The 15,223-nt window shown below is 39.1% G+C and overlaps 1 protein-coding gene across 1 annotated transcript in view; it reads right to left on the bottom strand.

Moving 5' to 3' along the window:
• LOC140204290 (nuclear protein AMMECR1-like) overlaps positions 1-15,223 on the bottom strand; it is a 97,420-nt gene that overhangs the window by 10,203 nt on the left and 71,994 nt on the right. Inside the window, exons 5-6 of the mRNA XM_072270886.1 lie at positions 11,527-11,617; positions 11,190-11,286 (exon numbers count right to left, since the gene is read on the bottom strand). Of these exons, the coding sequence (XP_072126987.1) occupies positions 11,190-11,286; positions 11,527-11,617 (188 nt within the window). The remainder of the gene's footprint in view (positions 1-11,189; positions 11,287-11,526; positions 11,618-15,223) is intronic.

Raw genomic sequence — 15,223 nt, 5'->3', positions numbered from 1 at the left:
ACAACCAAGAACAGAAGTTGGCAGAGCCTGACGTCATGATTCACTGAAAGAAATACTTCGAAGAACTCCTGAATCGTGCCTGATGCATGATGAAAACTATGTGGCAAACTATCTTATCCAGACTTCCCACCATTCCTGACTGATTAGTTGTCGAAAGACCATATGAACCCAAAGACAAAGAAAAACATTATGAATAGATGGTGTCCCTGCAGAAGTACTAAGCTTGGCTGTGAGGTATTCAATCACTAATTCAATTTAATTTCCCACATCTTCAATGAAATAAGACGTAACTATAGAGGGCTCTCCCTGCTGTTTGCTACAAGTCATCATTAATTCCCACCTCAATCTTTTCATCCCAGTGGTTAAAGAGTTGCACGCAGAACTGCAACATAGATTCTATTTTCATCACAATACAACTCAATGAAAAGTGTACAGAGCAGTATCAACCACTCTGTGGCTAAAGAATGGCAGGAAAACCTCCGCGTTTAAGATTGTAAGACGCAAGAGCAGAATTAAGCCATTTGACCCATTGAGTCTGCTCAGCCATTCAATCATGGCCAACCCTGTTCTTCCTTCCTCAGCCCCGATCCTTGGCCTTCTCTCTGTAACCTTTGATGCTGTGTTCAATCAAGGACCTGTCAATCTTTGCCTTAAATACACCCAACGACCTCACCTCCACAGCTGCCTGTGGCAACAAATTCCACAAATAGTGACTAAATAGTGTAAAATACTATTCTATAAATTAATAGATTTGTTCTCTGTGTAGGAACCATTAATGAAGATAGTTAACATTTGAAGTATGTTTTGCTCTATCAGTCACATCTGCAGCACACTGCTTTCAAGAGTAGCAAAAGTTAGTTGAACACGATGCATTGTCTGCATATGCATTTATTTACCGAAAAGGTACTGATACAAATGAAAAATGATTTGGAGAAACACCCTATGAATTTCATCAACATATATTCTCATTAAATCATCAAAACCCAGGAATGAAAGGGTTACCATATGAGGAATGTCTGGCAGCTCTTGGGCTGTATTCCCTAGAGTTCAGGAGAATGAGGTGGGAATCTCATAGAAACATTCCCAACGTTAAAAGGCCTGAACAGATTAGAGTTCAGGAGAATGAGGGGGGAATCTCATAGAAACATTCCCAATGTTAAAAGGCCTGAACAGATTAGATATAGCAAAGTTATTTCCCATGGTAGGGGAGTCTAGCAGAAGAGGGCTCGTCTTCAGGATTGAAGGACATCCTTTTAGAACAGAGATGCGGAGAAATTCCGTTAGTCAGAGGGTGGCAAATCTGTGGAATTTGTTGCCTTGAGAGGCTGTGGAGGCCAAGTCATTGGGTGTATTTAAGGCAGAGATAGATAGGTTCTTGATTAGCCAGGACATCAAAGGGAATGGGGAGAAGGCTGGGGAGTGGAGATGACTGGAAGAATTGGATCAGCCCAATAGTGAATGGTGGAGCAGACTCAACGGGCTGGATGGACTGCTTCTGCTCCGATATCTTATGGTCTTATTAAAATAACACTGTCAATGCCTAAAAGTTCTTGTAGGAGTCGCATAACACAGAAATGGGTCACCTCAGTCCAGCTCTCCTATGCTGACTAATGCCCATCTATGCTAATCCCATGTCAGCAATAGGCCTGTATCACTATGTCTAAGCACCTATTCGTATGCCTGTAAAATGCCGTGAGTGTATTTGCCTCTACCACCACACCTTGCGCAGCTCTTACAAGATAAACAGATGTGTGAATAACTTACCTCTTCCCTCCCCTCCCCCCCCAGGTCCCCTTTAAATTTCTCCCATCTCACCTTAAACTTCTGCTCTCTAATTCAACTTCTTACTTGGAGGGTTGGGGGGGGGGGGAAGAAGACCATCCTGTCTGTGCCCCTCAATTTTATAAAGCTTTATTAAGGAGGAGGAGAAGATGGCAGTATGATGCAGCACGCACGGCCTCTCCGGTGATGAATATCTGTAATCTGTCAAGTAGGAGGCCATGCACAATTCTGATTTGATGGAGACAGGCGTGAGAGCACAGAGGAACATCTGGTGAAACTTCTGAAATGCCTGCTTCGCTGCCGCTGCTACTGTGTGATCCGAAATCTCCGGAGGGGAAGGCCCCGGATCATAGGCTTTGCCTGTTGCTTGGCGGCCGGGGCGGGGTCGAAGCGCTCAGCAGAGACAGTGCTCGGTGTTGGAGGCTCAAAGTTTTCGGACGGACTCAGAGTCGGACTGTGGTCGGGTGTTTCCAGGATGCCGCCTCGGCAAGTTTGTAGCGCTGGAAGTTCATGGCAGGGAGAGCTTCTTCCTTCTACAGTCTGCATGAGATGTTGGGGCTACTGGGACTTTGAGACTTTTTTTTACCGTGCCCATGGTCTGCTCTTATCAAATTACGGTATTGCTTTGCACTGTTGTAACTATATGTTATAATTATGTGGTTTTTGTCAGTTTTGGTCTTGGTCTGTCTTGTGTTTCTGTGATATCATACTTGAGGAACATTGTATGATTTTTTTAATGCATGCATTTCTAAATGACAATAAACAAGGACTGAGTGTCCTCATAATCTAGTAAAATCTAGTAATCTAGTAAGGTCACCCTCTTAGCCTCCTATGCTCCAGTGAGAATAAGCCCAGCCTATTCAAACTCTCCTTACACAAATCTAGCCCTCCATTCTAGGCAACATTCTGGTGAATCTCTTCTGCCCTCTGCCTATTGCTGTTATATGCTATACTATAAGTTGTGGTACAGTGACCTTCCAGTGTTTGTAGTCATATTAGTTTGTAATTAATACTGGTAGAAATTAAGAGCAATTCATCTGAGTGCACCATATAAGCAGGACACAAACTAAATCATACAAACAAATTTGTCACTGGGACTGTTTATCCATTTGTGGAGGATATCAACAGGTGAACTTATTACAGATTTATAAAATCAAGGGAGGTATAGACATGATGGATTGTTACAGACTTTCTCCCGGGGTAGGAGAATCCAAAACAAGGGACCATAGGTCTAAGATGAGGTGGAAAACATTTAAAGGGGATCTGAGAGGCAAGTTTTTTCTCCATACAGAGGGTGCTGAATATGTTGAATGATCTGTTAGATGAAGTGCTAGAGGTGAGCACAATTACAATATTTAAAAGAAATTTGGACAGATGTATGTATAGGAAAGATTTTGTGGAATGTGGGCCAGACACAGGCATATTGGACAAATAAAAACCATAAAGAACAATCTCAGACAGACAGCTTTGTCAACCCAGATTAGTTGAGCTAAAGCATCTGTTTCTGTGCTGTCTATGACTAACATAAAAATCCATCAGGCACATAGCTGGAGGCATGTGAAAGCCCAGTGACTACCTTAAACTTGAACCACCCTTCGAACAATGCTTAGTCACTGCATACATTTTCATATACATCATCTACCATGGTAGGAAAACCTTCCAAGGCTCAAAACAAAACTTATAATGGAGTTTTAGTGGAACCAAGACTTAACTACAGAGAAATAGAGAATAATGTCTTAAAACCAACACTGCTGTGTGATCATACTCTCGAATTAAAATATCCCAATTCCAGAAGCAGGATTGGATCAGGAATGCTATTCCTGCGCTAATATCAGAAATATTGGACAGTTTTACCATGTGTGTGCATGAATTAGAAAAGGAAGAAATGGGAAGTTTAAGAAAAGGAAAGCCTGTTTTCCTCCCCATCTTGGACCAAAAATGAACCACATCCAATCTTAAGACATCTATTCTTTTATTCCTAATTCCCTTCACTACATTAATTTTCCTGTTCCTAACCCATGTAAAGCCTCTAAACAAAACAACTTCAGTTTCCAAACAGGCAGATCCATTTCCATCTGAAAACAGCAGTAGCAGAAACCTTGATGTTAGGCACTAAAATTAAGGCAATGATGGAAACAGCAGCATTCACCATTTTTAATATACAGATTAATCAAGAAAGCAGTTCTTTGCTTTGGGGACCGTAATGTCAGACAGCCAAGAAAGATCCAGTTCTTCTTACACTGTTTTGTCCCATAACAAGTTCTCAATTCATGTGAGTATATAAGCCCCAACTCCTGCATGGGGACTTACAGGAATCTAAATTCTTCACATTTACTGGTTAGAAACATAGAAAAACCTACAGCACAATACAGGCTCTTCGGCCCACAAAGCTGTGCCAAACATGTCCTTACCTGAGAAATTACCTAGGGTTACCCATAGCCCTCTATTTTTCTAAGCTCCATGTACCTATCCAGGAGACGCTTAAAAGACCCTATCATATCTGCCTCCACCACCGTCACCAGCAGCCCATTCCACGCACACACCACTCTGCGTAAAAAATTTACCCCGATATTTCCTCTGTACCTACTTCCAAGCACCTTAAAACTGTGCCCTCTTGTGCTAGCCATTTCAGCCCTGGGAAAAAGCCTCTGCCTCTCATCATCTTATACACCTCTATCAGGTCACCTCTTATCCTCCGTCGTTCCAAGGAAAAAAGGCCAAGTTCACTCAACCACATAAGGCATGCTCCTCAATCCAGGCAGCATCCTTGTAAATCTCCGCGGCACCCTTTCTATGGTTTCCACATCCTTCCTATAGTGAGGCGACCAGAACTGAGCACAGTACTCCGAGTGGGGTCTGACCAGGGTCCTATACAGCTGCAACATTACCTCTCAGCTCCTAAACTCAATCCCACGATTGATGAATGCCAATGCACCGTATGCTTTCTTAACCACAGAGTCAACCTGCGCAGCAGCCTTGAGTGTCCTATGGACTCAGACCCCAAGATCCCTGATCCTCCACACTGCCAAGAGTCTTACCTATAACACAATATTCTGCCATCATATTTGACCTACCAAAATGAACCACCTTACACTTATCGGGGTTGAACACCATCTGCCACTTCTCAGCCCAGTTTTGCATCCTATCAATGTCCACAGCTATTAAGGGTTAGCCCTCATCTATTCTACTGGTCATATTCCCAAAGAATTCTAGAAAATTAATCATGCACACCCTCCCAACTCAAATCCATGCCAACTCTGCTTATATCTTTATACTTTCCAAAGGCATATGTCACAAAACAGAATAATACGTAAGTACCAACTTTCTTGACTCCTCACACTATATCAGCCTCACAAAATACTTGTTACTCCTTCCCAACTTCTGTAGCTTTGTAGTTTAATATAGAATTTATTTTATCATTGTATGGTCCACTAATTACCACATAACAACAAAACATCTGTGATAGGCTACCATTGCATTTCTGAATTAATATGGTTGTTTTATACTGACAATGGATAGATCCTATATTTTTCACCTGGTGTCTATACCCTTTCTTTCTAGAAATCTAATTCATTCAAAAACTTAATTAAGGCACAGTCCAAAAGCAGATTCAAAAGCAAGGATTTTCACCCCTTCAATAGAGTAAAAATTCAAAATATTGAAATGTGCTTTCCAAGGAGCTGTCACTGTGGCCAGTCTACTAATACAATATCAACGATTCAGAGTGCATTTATTATTAAAGAATGTATAAATTATACAACCTTGAGATTTGTTTGCTTACAGGTAGACACAAAGAAAGAAACCCAAAGGAACCCAATTAAAGAAAAAATAATAAAAAAGGCCAACATCCGACCGAGCATAGCTAAACTTCAATGTAGTGAAATGTCTCAGGATGATTCACAAGAAAATATTCAGAAGGAATTTAACACTGATCAGAAATCTCAGTTTTTTTTTTAAGGTGGATTACATAAAGACAATTTCATCTACAGCAGCACCTCACAAACAAACCAAGTGAAACAAAATATTTACCAAGATGTTCTTTGTAAAATGGTATTTGGTGGAGTAAAATTATATCCTGAGCATCTCCTTTGGAGAACCATTAGCATTGAAAATTCCCAAAGAATGAAAACTAACTAGCAAATGAGCCATATTGTACTGAATAAGGGTTACCACATTTAAATGGCCCAGAAGCATAAAGCCAACAATAACTTAGAATGGAGAGGCACGGTTCAGATGGCAAGTAGGTTTCATGCACACAGGGTCATTGCCCTATATTCCAGAATGTATGTAAGTTGGGCCAAACACTACAAAGTTTTAAAAGCTTTTAAAATTAATATTGATTGTGGAAATTAAATATTAAGTAGTTCAAGTGTATTAAAGTGTTAAAAATAATTAAAGCCATTAAAGTGTTTTCTATTTTTCCACTACTTATTTTATATACATACATATATATAAACGTAATTGTAGTGTGTGTGTGTGTGTGTACACACACACACACACACACACTACAATTACGTTTTTCTCTATTATGTATTGCACTGTACTGCTGCAGCAAAATCAACAAATTTAACAGCATATGCCAAAGATATTAAACCTGATTCTGAGAAAATAACTTGTTTTCATCACCAGAGGCAGAGAATACCCTATGAAATGAAATAGGGGTTTTGATTCTACATAAGGTTTGGTGCAGGACCATCAGGCAATTCCTCCAGCACAATGGATCCCAGCAAGATTAGGCTTTGACACACTCTAGTGATGGAATGTACTGACAGGTGCAGGAGCATCCATCACCCAGCAAGTCAAGAATTACAGTAGGCCTGGACAAGCACAGGATGTGCTTTCCTTCAAATGGCCTAATGCCAACAGTTTCTTTTGGAACTCACAGGCAGAAGGTGGGATAAGGACCATCGACAAAGATACAGGCAGCAAGTCAAATTATTGAAAGGCAGGAAATCACTCATTGCTGTGGTCACAAGCTCCCACCTGCTTCAAAAGGGCAACAATTACACCGGCACCCAAGAAAGACAATGTCAGTTGCCTTAAAGATCATCGTTCAGTAGCACTCACATCTACGGTGATGAATTGCTGTGAGAGGTTGGTCGTGGCCAGAGGCGACACCTGTCTCAGGAAGGACCTGGGCCCACTGCAACTTGTCTATCGCCACAGTAGGTCTACAGCAGACAGGGCCTTAATGGCCTTGGAACACCTGGACAATACATATATATCAGGATGCTGCTTATTGGCAATAGCTCAGCATTTAACACCAACATTCTTACAGTCCTGATCTAAAAGCTACACAACCTAGGCATCTGTACCTCCCTCTGCAACTGGATCCTCGACTTTCAATCTGTGCAGATTGGAAATAACATCTCCACCTTGCTGACAATCAACACTGGTACACCACAGAGACGTGTGTTTAGCCCACTGCTCCTACTCTCTCTACACCGATGACTATGTGCCTAGACATAGCTCAAATGCCATCTATAAATTTGCTGATGATACAACCACTATTGGCAGAATTTCAGATGGTGATGAAAGGGCATAAAGGAGTGAGATATGCCAGTTAGTTGAGTGCTGTCGTGGCAACAACCTTGTACTTATAAGCAAGACCAAAGAGCTGATTGTGGACTTCATTGAGGAATCTAAACTGGACAGTGTGAGCAATTTCAAATTCCTGGGTGTCAATATCTCTGAGGACCTAACCTGGACCTAACATATTGATACAGCTATAAAGAAGGCAAGACAGTAGCTATATTTCATTTGAAATGAGGAGATTGGTTTGTCAACTAAAATACTCGAAAGCTTCAACAATGGACTGTGGAAGAGCATTCTCGCTGGCGACACCACTGGCTGGTATAGGGGAGGCTACTGCACAAGATCGAAGAAACTTCAAAAATTAGTCACCTCCCTCATGGACCCCCACCACCCCCAGGACATGCCCTCTTCTCATTGTTGCCACTGGGAAGGAGGTACAGAAGCCTGAAGGCACACACTCAGTAATTCAGGAACAGCATCTTCTCCTCTGCCATCCAATTTCTAAATGGACATTGAACCCATGAATACTACCTCACTACTTTTTATTTCTGCTTATGCACTTCTTATTTTAACTATTACATACACACACATACACTAACTGTAATAGGTTTTTCTCTATACTTATCATGTATTTCATTGTACTGCTGCTGTAAAGTTAACACATTTGACGACATATGCCAGTGATATTAAACCTGATTCTGATTCTGAAAGGAGATAAAACTCAACTGCCTTGACCAATGATAAATCTCCATTATTCATTTTTAAAAATTGGTTAATGAAAATTTACACATGATTCAGCATTAAATGGTGATGTTAGAAGAGAGCAAAGAGAATTAATAAACAAAGGACTCATCCCATATGGAAACTTCATTCAGACCAAATGAAAATTTACATCTGGGATGCCGGAAATACGCTGGAACACTCATAAGGTAAGACTTTCTGCTGTTACCTTTTTCAAAATTAATCCAATGTTAACTGAAAATGCACTACAGAAAAGGTGCTGACAAAAATGAAAATAAAGACAGCTTGTATGTTTATGCAAACTGAAACTCTGCAGGAAAATATAACATTAATTATCCATTGCAAGTCTTAGACTGAGAAATCAGAGTGTTTTAAAACACAAATGAAGGCACAAAACATAGAAACCATACTTGAGAAGAAGCCAAGGATTTACTGCTATGTCAACAAGAAACTAAAGTTCATACATCTTCAAGGTCACTTCATTTATTGCATAGCTCATTATAATTACTGTGGGCATTTCACAGTTTCAGTCTTTTGATTATTGCATTCTAAACATCAACTTAGAACTGACCTGAAACTTTAATTCTATTTATTTCCACATACACTGATTAACCAAAGTATTTCCAAAATTTCTCACAGTGTGGATTTTATTTAGCGGAACATGTAAGCACAATTGTGAAGCTTTTTTGGTTAGGAGCAACCTCTTCAAGAACACTCCAAGACATTGACTTTGATGTTGGGAAGCCAGGAGCATATAGAGCATCAGATGAAAATATTTCAGATGATGAGTGCAGCAAAGGAGCTTTAATCAGTTAGACAACAGGGTATAAGGTATCAGTATTAATCCAAAGTTAGTATCAATGCAACCCCAACCTAGTGACCAAAGTATTGTAATGTTCTTTAGAGTAAACGAGACATTCTTTGAATTGCATGGTGAGAATTCATCTTTAATCATATTTGAAAACTACTTTATACATTTAAAAGCAGCTCAGTCAGGGATTGTGGCAGATGGAGTAAATTCCTAATAACTGAAAGAACATTTAGCTGCCACCAAGCAAACATACAAAACACTTGTTAAAATATCAATTTGAAAGAGAATTTGAATTAAATACATTTTATATCTACATTTCAAGCTTTAGTGTTTGCATTGTATTTTTGGGTAATAAATGAATCAATTGTTTCAATTGTAATCTTATTTGAAAGGGGTGTTCATGAGGCTGTGGATTTTACTTATCTATCTATTTATTGAGATAAAGTGTGGAACAGGCCCTTCAGCACTCGAGCCACGCCGCCCAGCCATCCACAATTTAACCATAGCTTAATCACAGGACAATTCACAATGACCAATTAACCTACCAACCAGTACATCTTTGGACTGTGGGAGGAAACCGAAGCACCCGGGGGAAACCCATACTGTCACAGGGAGAATGCATAAACTCCTTACAGGCAGGGGTGCAGTGCTAGCCAGAGCGCGTCCGGCACCTCTTTAAGAAAAAAGCCGAAATAAACAACCAGAGTGATTTGAGTATCTCAGAAACTGCAGATCTCCTGGGATTTTTACGCACAACAGACTCTGGAGTTTACAAGGAATGGTGCCAAAAACAAAAAAAAAATCCAGCGAGTGGATTTAACAAGATGTTTTCATTCACAGAACAGCCACTCGCTGTTCATATGTTCACATTTATTTGTTTGATTATTGTCCTTTGCACATGTGATTGTTCTGCTAATTGTTGATTGCCCATGGCTATTTGCACTATTGTTGGTTACTATTGTGTTGTCTGTTATGGTTTTGTCCTTTCTTTTATGTTTGGCACCAAATCACAATCAATTCTGGCATAGAAACAGAAAATAGGTGGAGTAGGCCATTCGGCCCTTCGAGCCTGCACCGCCATTCAGTACGATCATGGCTGATCATCCAACTCAGAACCCTATACCTGCCTTCTCTCCATGTTTCACATACTGGCAAAAAAGTGATTCTGATTCTTGCCTACCTGATATAACATCAGCATTGAGCTACAGCTATCTTAAAAATATATGAAGACTCAGTTTCCACCACCAATCGAGGAATAGGATTCCAAATACTTGCAAGTCAAAGAAAATACTTTTCATTTGATTTACGAGGTGAATCTTTTATTTTTGAGATGAAACCTTAGTTCTAGGTTCTCCCAAGAGGGCATATCCTCTCCACATCTACCTCATAAACACCTCTTATGTTTCAATAAAAAGCCTCTTGAACTCTCAAACCCGAGCCTAGCCTATCTAACCATTCAAAATAAGACAACATACCAGTTATCAGTCTAATGACAGAACAGCTTCACTGCACAGCTACCAATGGCTTTATATCATTCCTTAAATAAGTACATTTCTATACACGGTTTTCCAGTATGATCTCACCACTGTCCTACATAAGTTCAACAGATTTTGCCATTTTTGAATTCAATTCCCCTTGCGATAAATGCTAATATGGTTAGCTTTCCTAATTACTTGATGCATTTGTATATATTAACCTTTTGCAAAATCATGTGCCAGACAATCCAGATCCCTCTGCATCTCATAGTTTTGCCACCTCTCACTATTTGGTCATTGGTTTTCCATTTTTCTCCCAAAATGAAGAATATCACACTTTCCACATTATATCTCACTTGTCAAATCTTCATCCATTCAGATCACATGACCCAATGTAACAGAAATTGCATGGAAGAAAACGTACTCGTTGTTTTTACATTTATTTAACAGAAGAAAATAAAGTTGCCTTAGTAGTATTATTGTTATAGCATGATTGAATTCCTAGACATTGAAATGTGAGGAATGTCTCAGGTTTTACATAGAATCCTCATGTCTCCATAATACGTAAATAACAAAAAAAGTCTAATCTAGAAGTACATTTTAACCACATATTATTAGAATAGAGGAATTGTGAAAGCAGATTTGAATGCTGTTTCAACAGAATACACTATTTTTCAGTTTGGAAGAAAAGCATTGGTGAGAGATGGCAGAACTGAGATATAGATCATATGAAACAGAGCAATAGTTGATAAGTTTATAGTAGAAATATTATGCAATTTAGTAAACTATCAAATTTGATCTGCATAGTTAAAATCAGGTGCATCTAAATGAAGATGTACATTTACCTGGTCAGTTTAATGGTCTTCCTGAAGTCATTAGAAATGGGAGCTTTGTAGCCACCCTTCCGTAACAAGGAATCTATGGTTTGAATATGGTCCCAGCCTGCAATAAAATACACGAAAGAGTTATTAGTATACCAGGACAAAATGTTACCTTTGAATGCATTTATTTTTCTTTAAATTAGGTATAGGAGCATCAGGTCACAGGTTGCAACCCAATCACATTCTTAAGTACAATAGTTTGGTTAAATGCAAACTATTAAGGAACTACTAAGGAATAATTATTTTAAACTTGGGAAAGAGGGAAATCTGTGTTAGAGTGTACATAAAGTGCAACATTGACCTTGCTCCTTCGCAACCTCCGGCAGGTATGTGGCGGTGCGTTTTGATCCTTTTTCATTGATGAATTCTATTCTAATGCCATGTACACCCACCTGGAAGAAATCGGCAGCTTTATTAGAATATGAGGTATGTAAATATTAAACTGAGAATTTAGTACTTAATCTTCCCCATGGTACTATTCCTTTTCTCTCAGGTGACTATATAGCTTCACTTGAAAAATCATAGCCCAATCTCAACCAAAGGAAAGGAGATTCAAAAATTAATTGAAGGCAAGATAAACCCTGATAGAAAAAACGCAGTAACAATTTGAAGAAATATCCCAAAGAGTGAGAAAAATCAGGGAATTAAAATAGTGCAGAAAGCAGAAGAGCCATGGTTGGTCAAACAGTGATAACTGAATTAAGCAGCATTAATACTTTATTACAACCACAAGCCGATCGAATGGAGATGAAAATAGAGCAACAAACTTCACTTAGCAACTAAGAGTAACACCTGTTCACAATTAATGGGAAGTTAATGCTAGTTAACTTGTAGACTATAACTTTTATAACTCCAGTGTTGGTTTCTGGTCTTGTCAAATTTTCTAATGGACACTACTTGGGGCGGGGGGGGGAGAATTTCAGACAGAAATTGGCTTCTTTATGTGTTTAAAAAATATATGTATTTCAAAATATGGAAACATCTTGTCAAACAGAATTAATAACTGGTAAGATATATTAGGAAAATTATGCCAAAGAAGACTACCATAAATCTTTAATGGCTTGGATCCAGACATCACACAAAGCTCAATTCTTTTTGCTTACAATTCACTTGAACCTCAAAAGGGTATGATAGAATTTTATTCACTTTTTCTAATGGTGCTCAGAGAGATTACTTCATTTGAATGCAAGCAGAATGAGATTGTTATTTTATTTCAAATTAAAATAAGCAGGATTACAATAAACTGTTAAAGATCTGATTATATTTACGTAGCACTGTGAATGTTATAAAGTCTTTCAGTTCTTTAAACAGAGCAGCAATGGGTACTGCACAAGTAGATGAAAGGAGGACAAAAAGATTAGTTGGAACATGTTGGGACGAAGGGCTGCCTTCTGTACAATTTCAAGGTAATGTGTGTGAGCTGAGGCAGGGGCTGATAAACAGGAATTTCAGGGAATACGCAGCAGGTTAAGAATTGTCTATGGAGAAAGAAAGAAAAGGTGAAAGGTCATCATTAGTGACCATAAATGTGGTAAAAGAGCATCAGGAAATTCAAAAAACACAGCAAGATAAAAGATTTAATTAGAATTCCAAGTGTATAAAAGCCTATAAGTGAGGAGGGTAGAATTAGATACAATCACTACATTTAAGAAACATTTAGATCAACAGCGAAGCGTACAATTATCAAATAAGGATATCTGTGAAGACGTAATTAATGTAGGTGAGCAAAAAGGTCAGTGGGGACATATTGGGACGAAGGGTCGCTTTCATTGCAATACAAATCTATGGTATGTAGTGATGTCATAGTGGGATTTGAAGGAGTGAAAATGTAATAGACTACAGCTCTTGGACAGACATTGCTTTGAGACCCAGGGTTAAGAAGACAAAAGCACTATACAAGTTTTTAAAGTTGTTGTAAGGATGGTGACAAAGGAAGATGGCCAGATGTGGGACAGGGTGCAGGATTCTGTAGCGAGCTACAGTTGTTGCTTTTTTATTGTAGACTCCATTTCAACAGAATGACTTGCCATTTTGTTTGCCATCTACAAGAAGTTATCAATTTACTATCAAGTGTTGTCCTCTACTTTCTTCAGCAGTTTTCCAATGAACGTAGGTTTAATTGGTATTTTGTTTGTCTAAAAATGAAACGATCCTCTGTATTAAGTTCCAAACAAGAGAAAATCTGCAGATGCTGGAAATCAAAGCAAGGCTCTTCCTCAGCCCAAAACACTGACTGTTTATTCTTTTCCATAGATGCTGCCAGGCCTGCTGAGTTCCTCCAGCATTTTGTGTGTATTGGTCTGTACTAAACTGTATCTATCAAAATGGCATAATTCTCAACCTAACATAGTTTAATTTGATAGGATTGATTTTGCATTTGGTACCACTCTAGGTGTGTCCACTAACCCTCAGCATTTGTGTTTCTAGTTGCTCAAAACTTTAGTAGTACTGATCAAACATCTTTTACTGCACTCCATATTCAATCAGGAGCATCATTTCCAGGCAAGGGACAATTTATAACAAAGGAAAACATCTCAAGGTAATGTGTGAGAGCTAGGGCAGGGGTTGATAAATAATTACTAATATTGAGCCACAATGAATTAGGTCAGATGAGAAATAGTTAAACCAGGCTAGAAGGAATCATTTGGAAGAGGGAACAGAGAGGTAGAAGATAAAGATGGAATTCCCAAGTCTACAGATTTGACAGATGTAGGGATGATTGCCAAAGCAGAATGATTAAAGAATAATTAGTAGGAGAAAATCAGAGCAGAATAAAATAAATAAATAAATAAATATAGATAGAAGGGTTTCAAGAGTGGAGAAAACTACGAAGAAACAGCTCAGCAACACCGATGAATCGGATTTGTTTCAAGTTAGGGTATGGCCAGAGTTTTGAATGATTGCAATTTGAGGTGAAGTAGAACGGGAGACCAGAGAACAGAGAGCATTAAAATAGTCACATCAAGATACTAGGCCAAGTCGCATTAGCAGTAGAATTAAAGGAAATGACAATGTTTGAACATTCTTAACTAAATGCTGAACTTGTATAGACCCACTAAGTCTGAGACGTGGTGAGTGACTGATGTGGGTGTTTTGGCCACTCCATTCCACTTCTGGATGCCATGTAGTACAGGATCAGATTTTCTAATCACCTTATAATCATTCTCAACCTTCAGATAAGGAAAAATGCTATTTTAAAAAAAAATATTGTGTTTTAATTCTTTTGATTTTTTTCCCCCCCCTAAATTTCCAAGCCCATTGCTGCAGCATTGAAGATGTCTGGAATCTGACACAAGGTCTTCATTGCTTTGGCAGGGGGCAAAGCTCTGACACCACCATTCAAAGTCCTGGGTTTTATCAGCACACTAACCAAGGCCTAAATGCTGCTGAGACCCCACACATTGCCAAACACCTCTGATTGTCCAGCTCCATTTCTGCTCTGCATCCAACCTAGCTAAGTGCAGGCTGGCAAGGACTCTCAGCCAAATCCAACTCAGTATCGCTCATGTCACAGATGAAGGCTTCAGCGAGAGATAAATCAAGGAAAGGACAGAACTGAGATGATTTTACCAATGACAGTCCAATAGTTCAGTTGATCGTCTTGTAGGCCAATATTGTACTCAGGTTGTTAATGATTGAGTTGAGTTTTTGGATGCTTCCGATGAAGAGGTATGCAGGTAATCGCTCGGGAACAATTCGCATTAAGGACCGAAGACAATTTTGGACTTTCCAACATTCAGTTGTGACCACATATATCAAACAAGCAATCAGACATTTTAAAGACAGTAGTGGGGTCAAGAGAAGAAACTGAGGGGATCAAATGGGTGGCACCAATGTTTGTGTGAAAAATAACACAATGATTTGATGCCACCAAGCGACATTAAATAGATGAGGAGAAAACATGATGGCTTCTTTAGGATCTATATTTGGCCAAGTTAATATAGCTAACACAGAAGTCATTGCTGACAATTCTTTGGCTATAACTGGATTGATCAGAA

This window comes from Mobula birostris, chromosome 10, assembly GCF_030028105.1.
Source record: "Mobula birostris isolate sMobBir1 chromosome 10, sMobBir1.hap1, whole genome shotgun sequence".
Classification (NCBI taxonomy): Eukaryota; Metazoa; Chordata; class Chondrichthyes; order Myliobatiformes; family Myliobatidae; genus Mobula; species Mobula birostris.
This window is presented reverse-complemented; position numbering and strand designations above follow the sequence as displayed.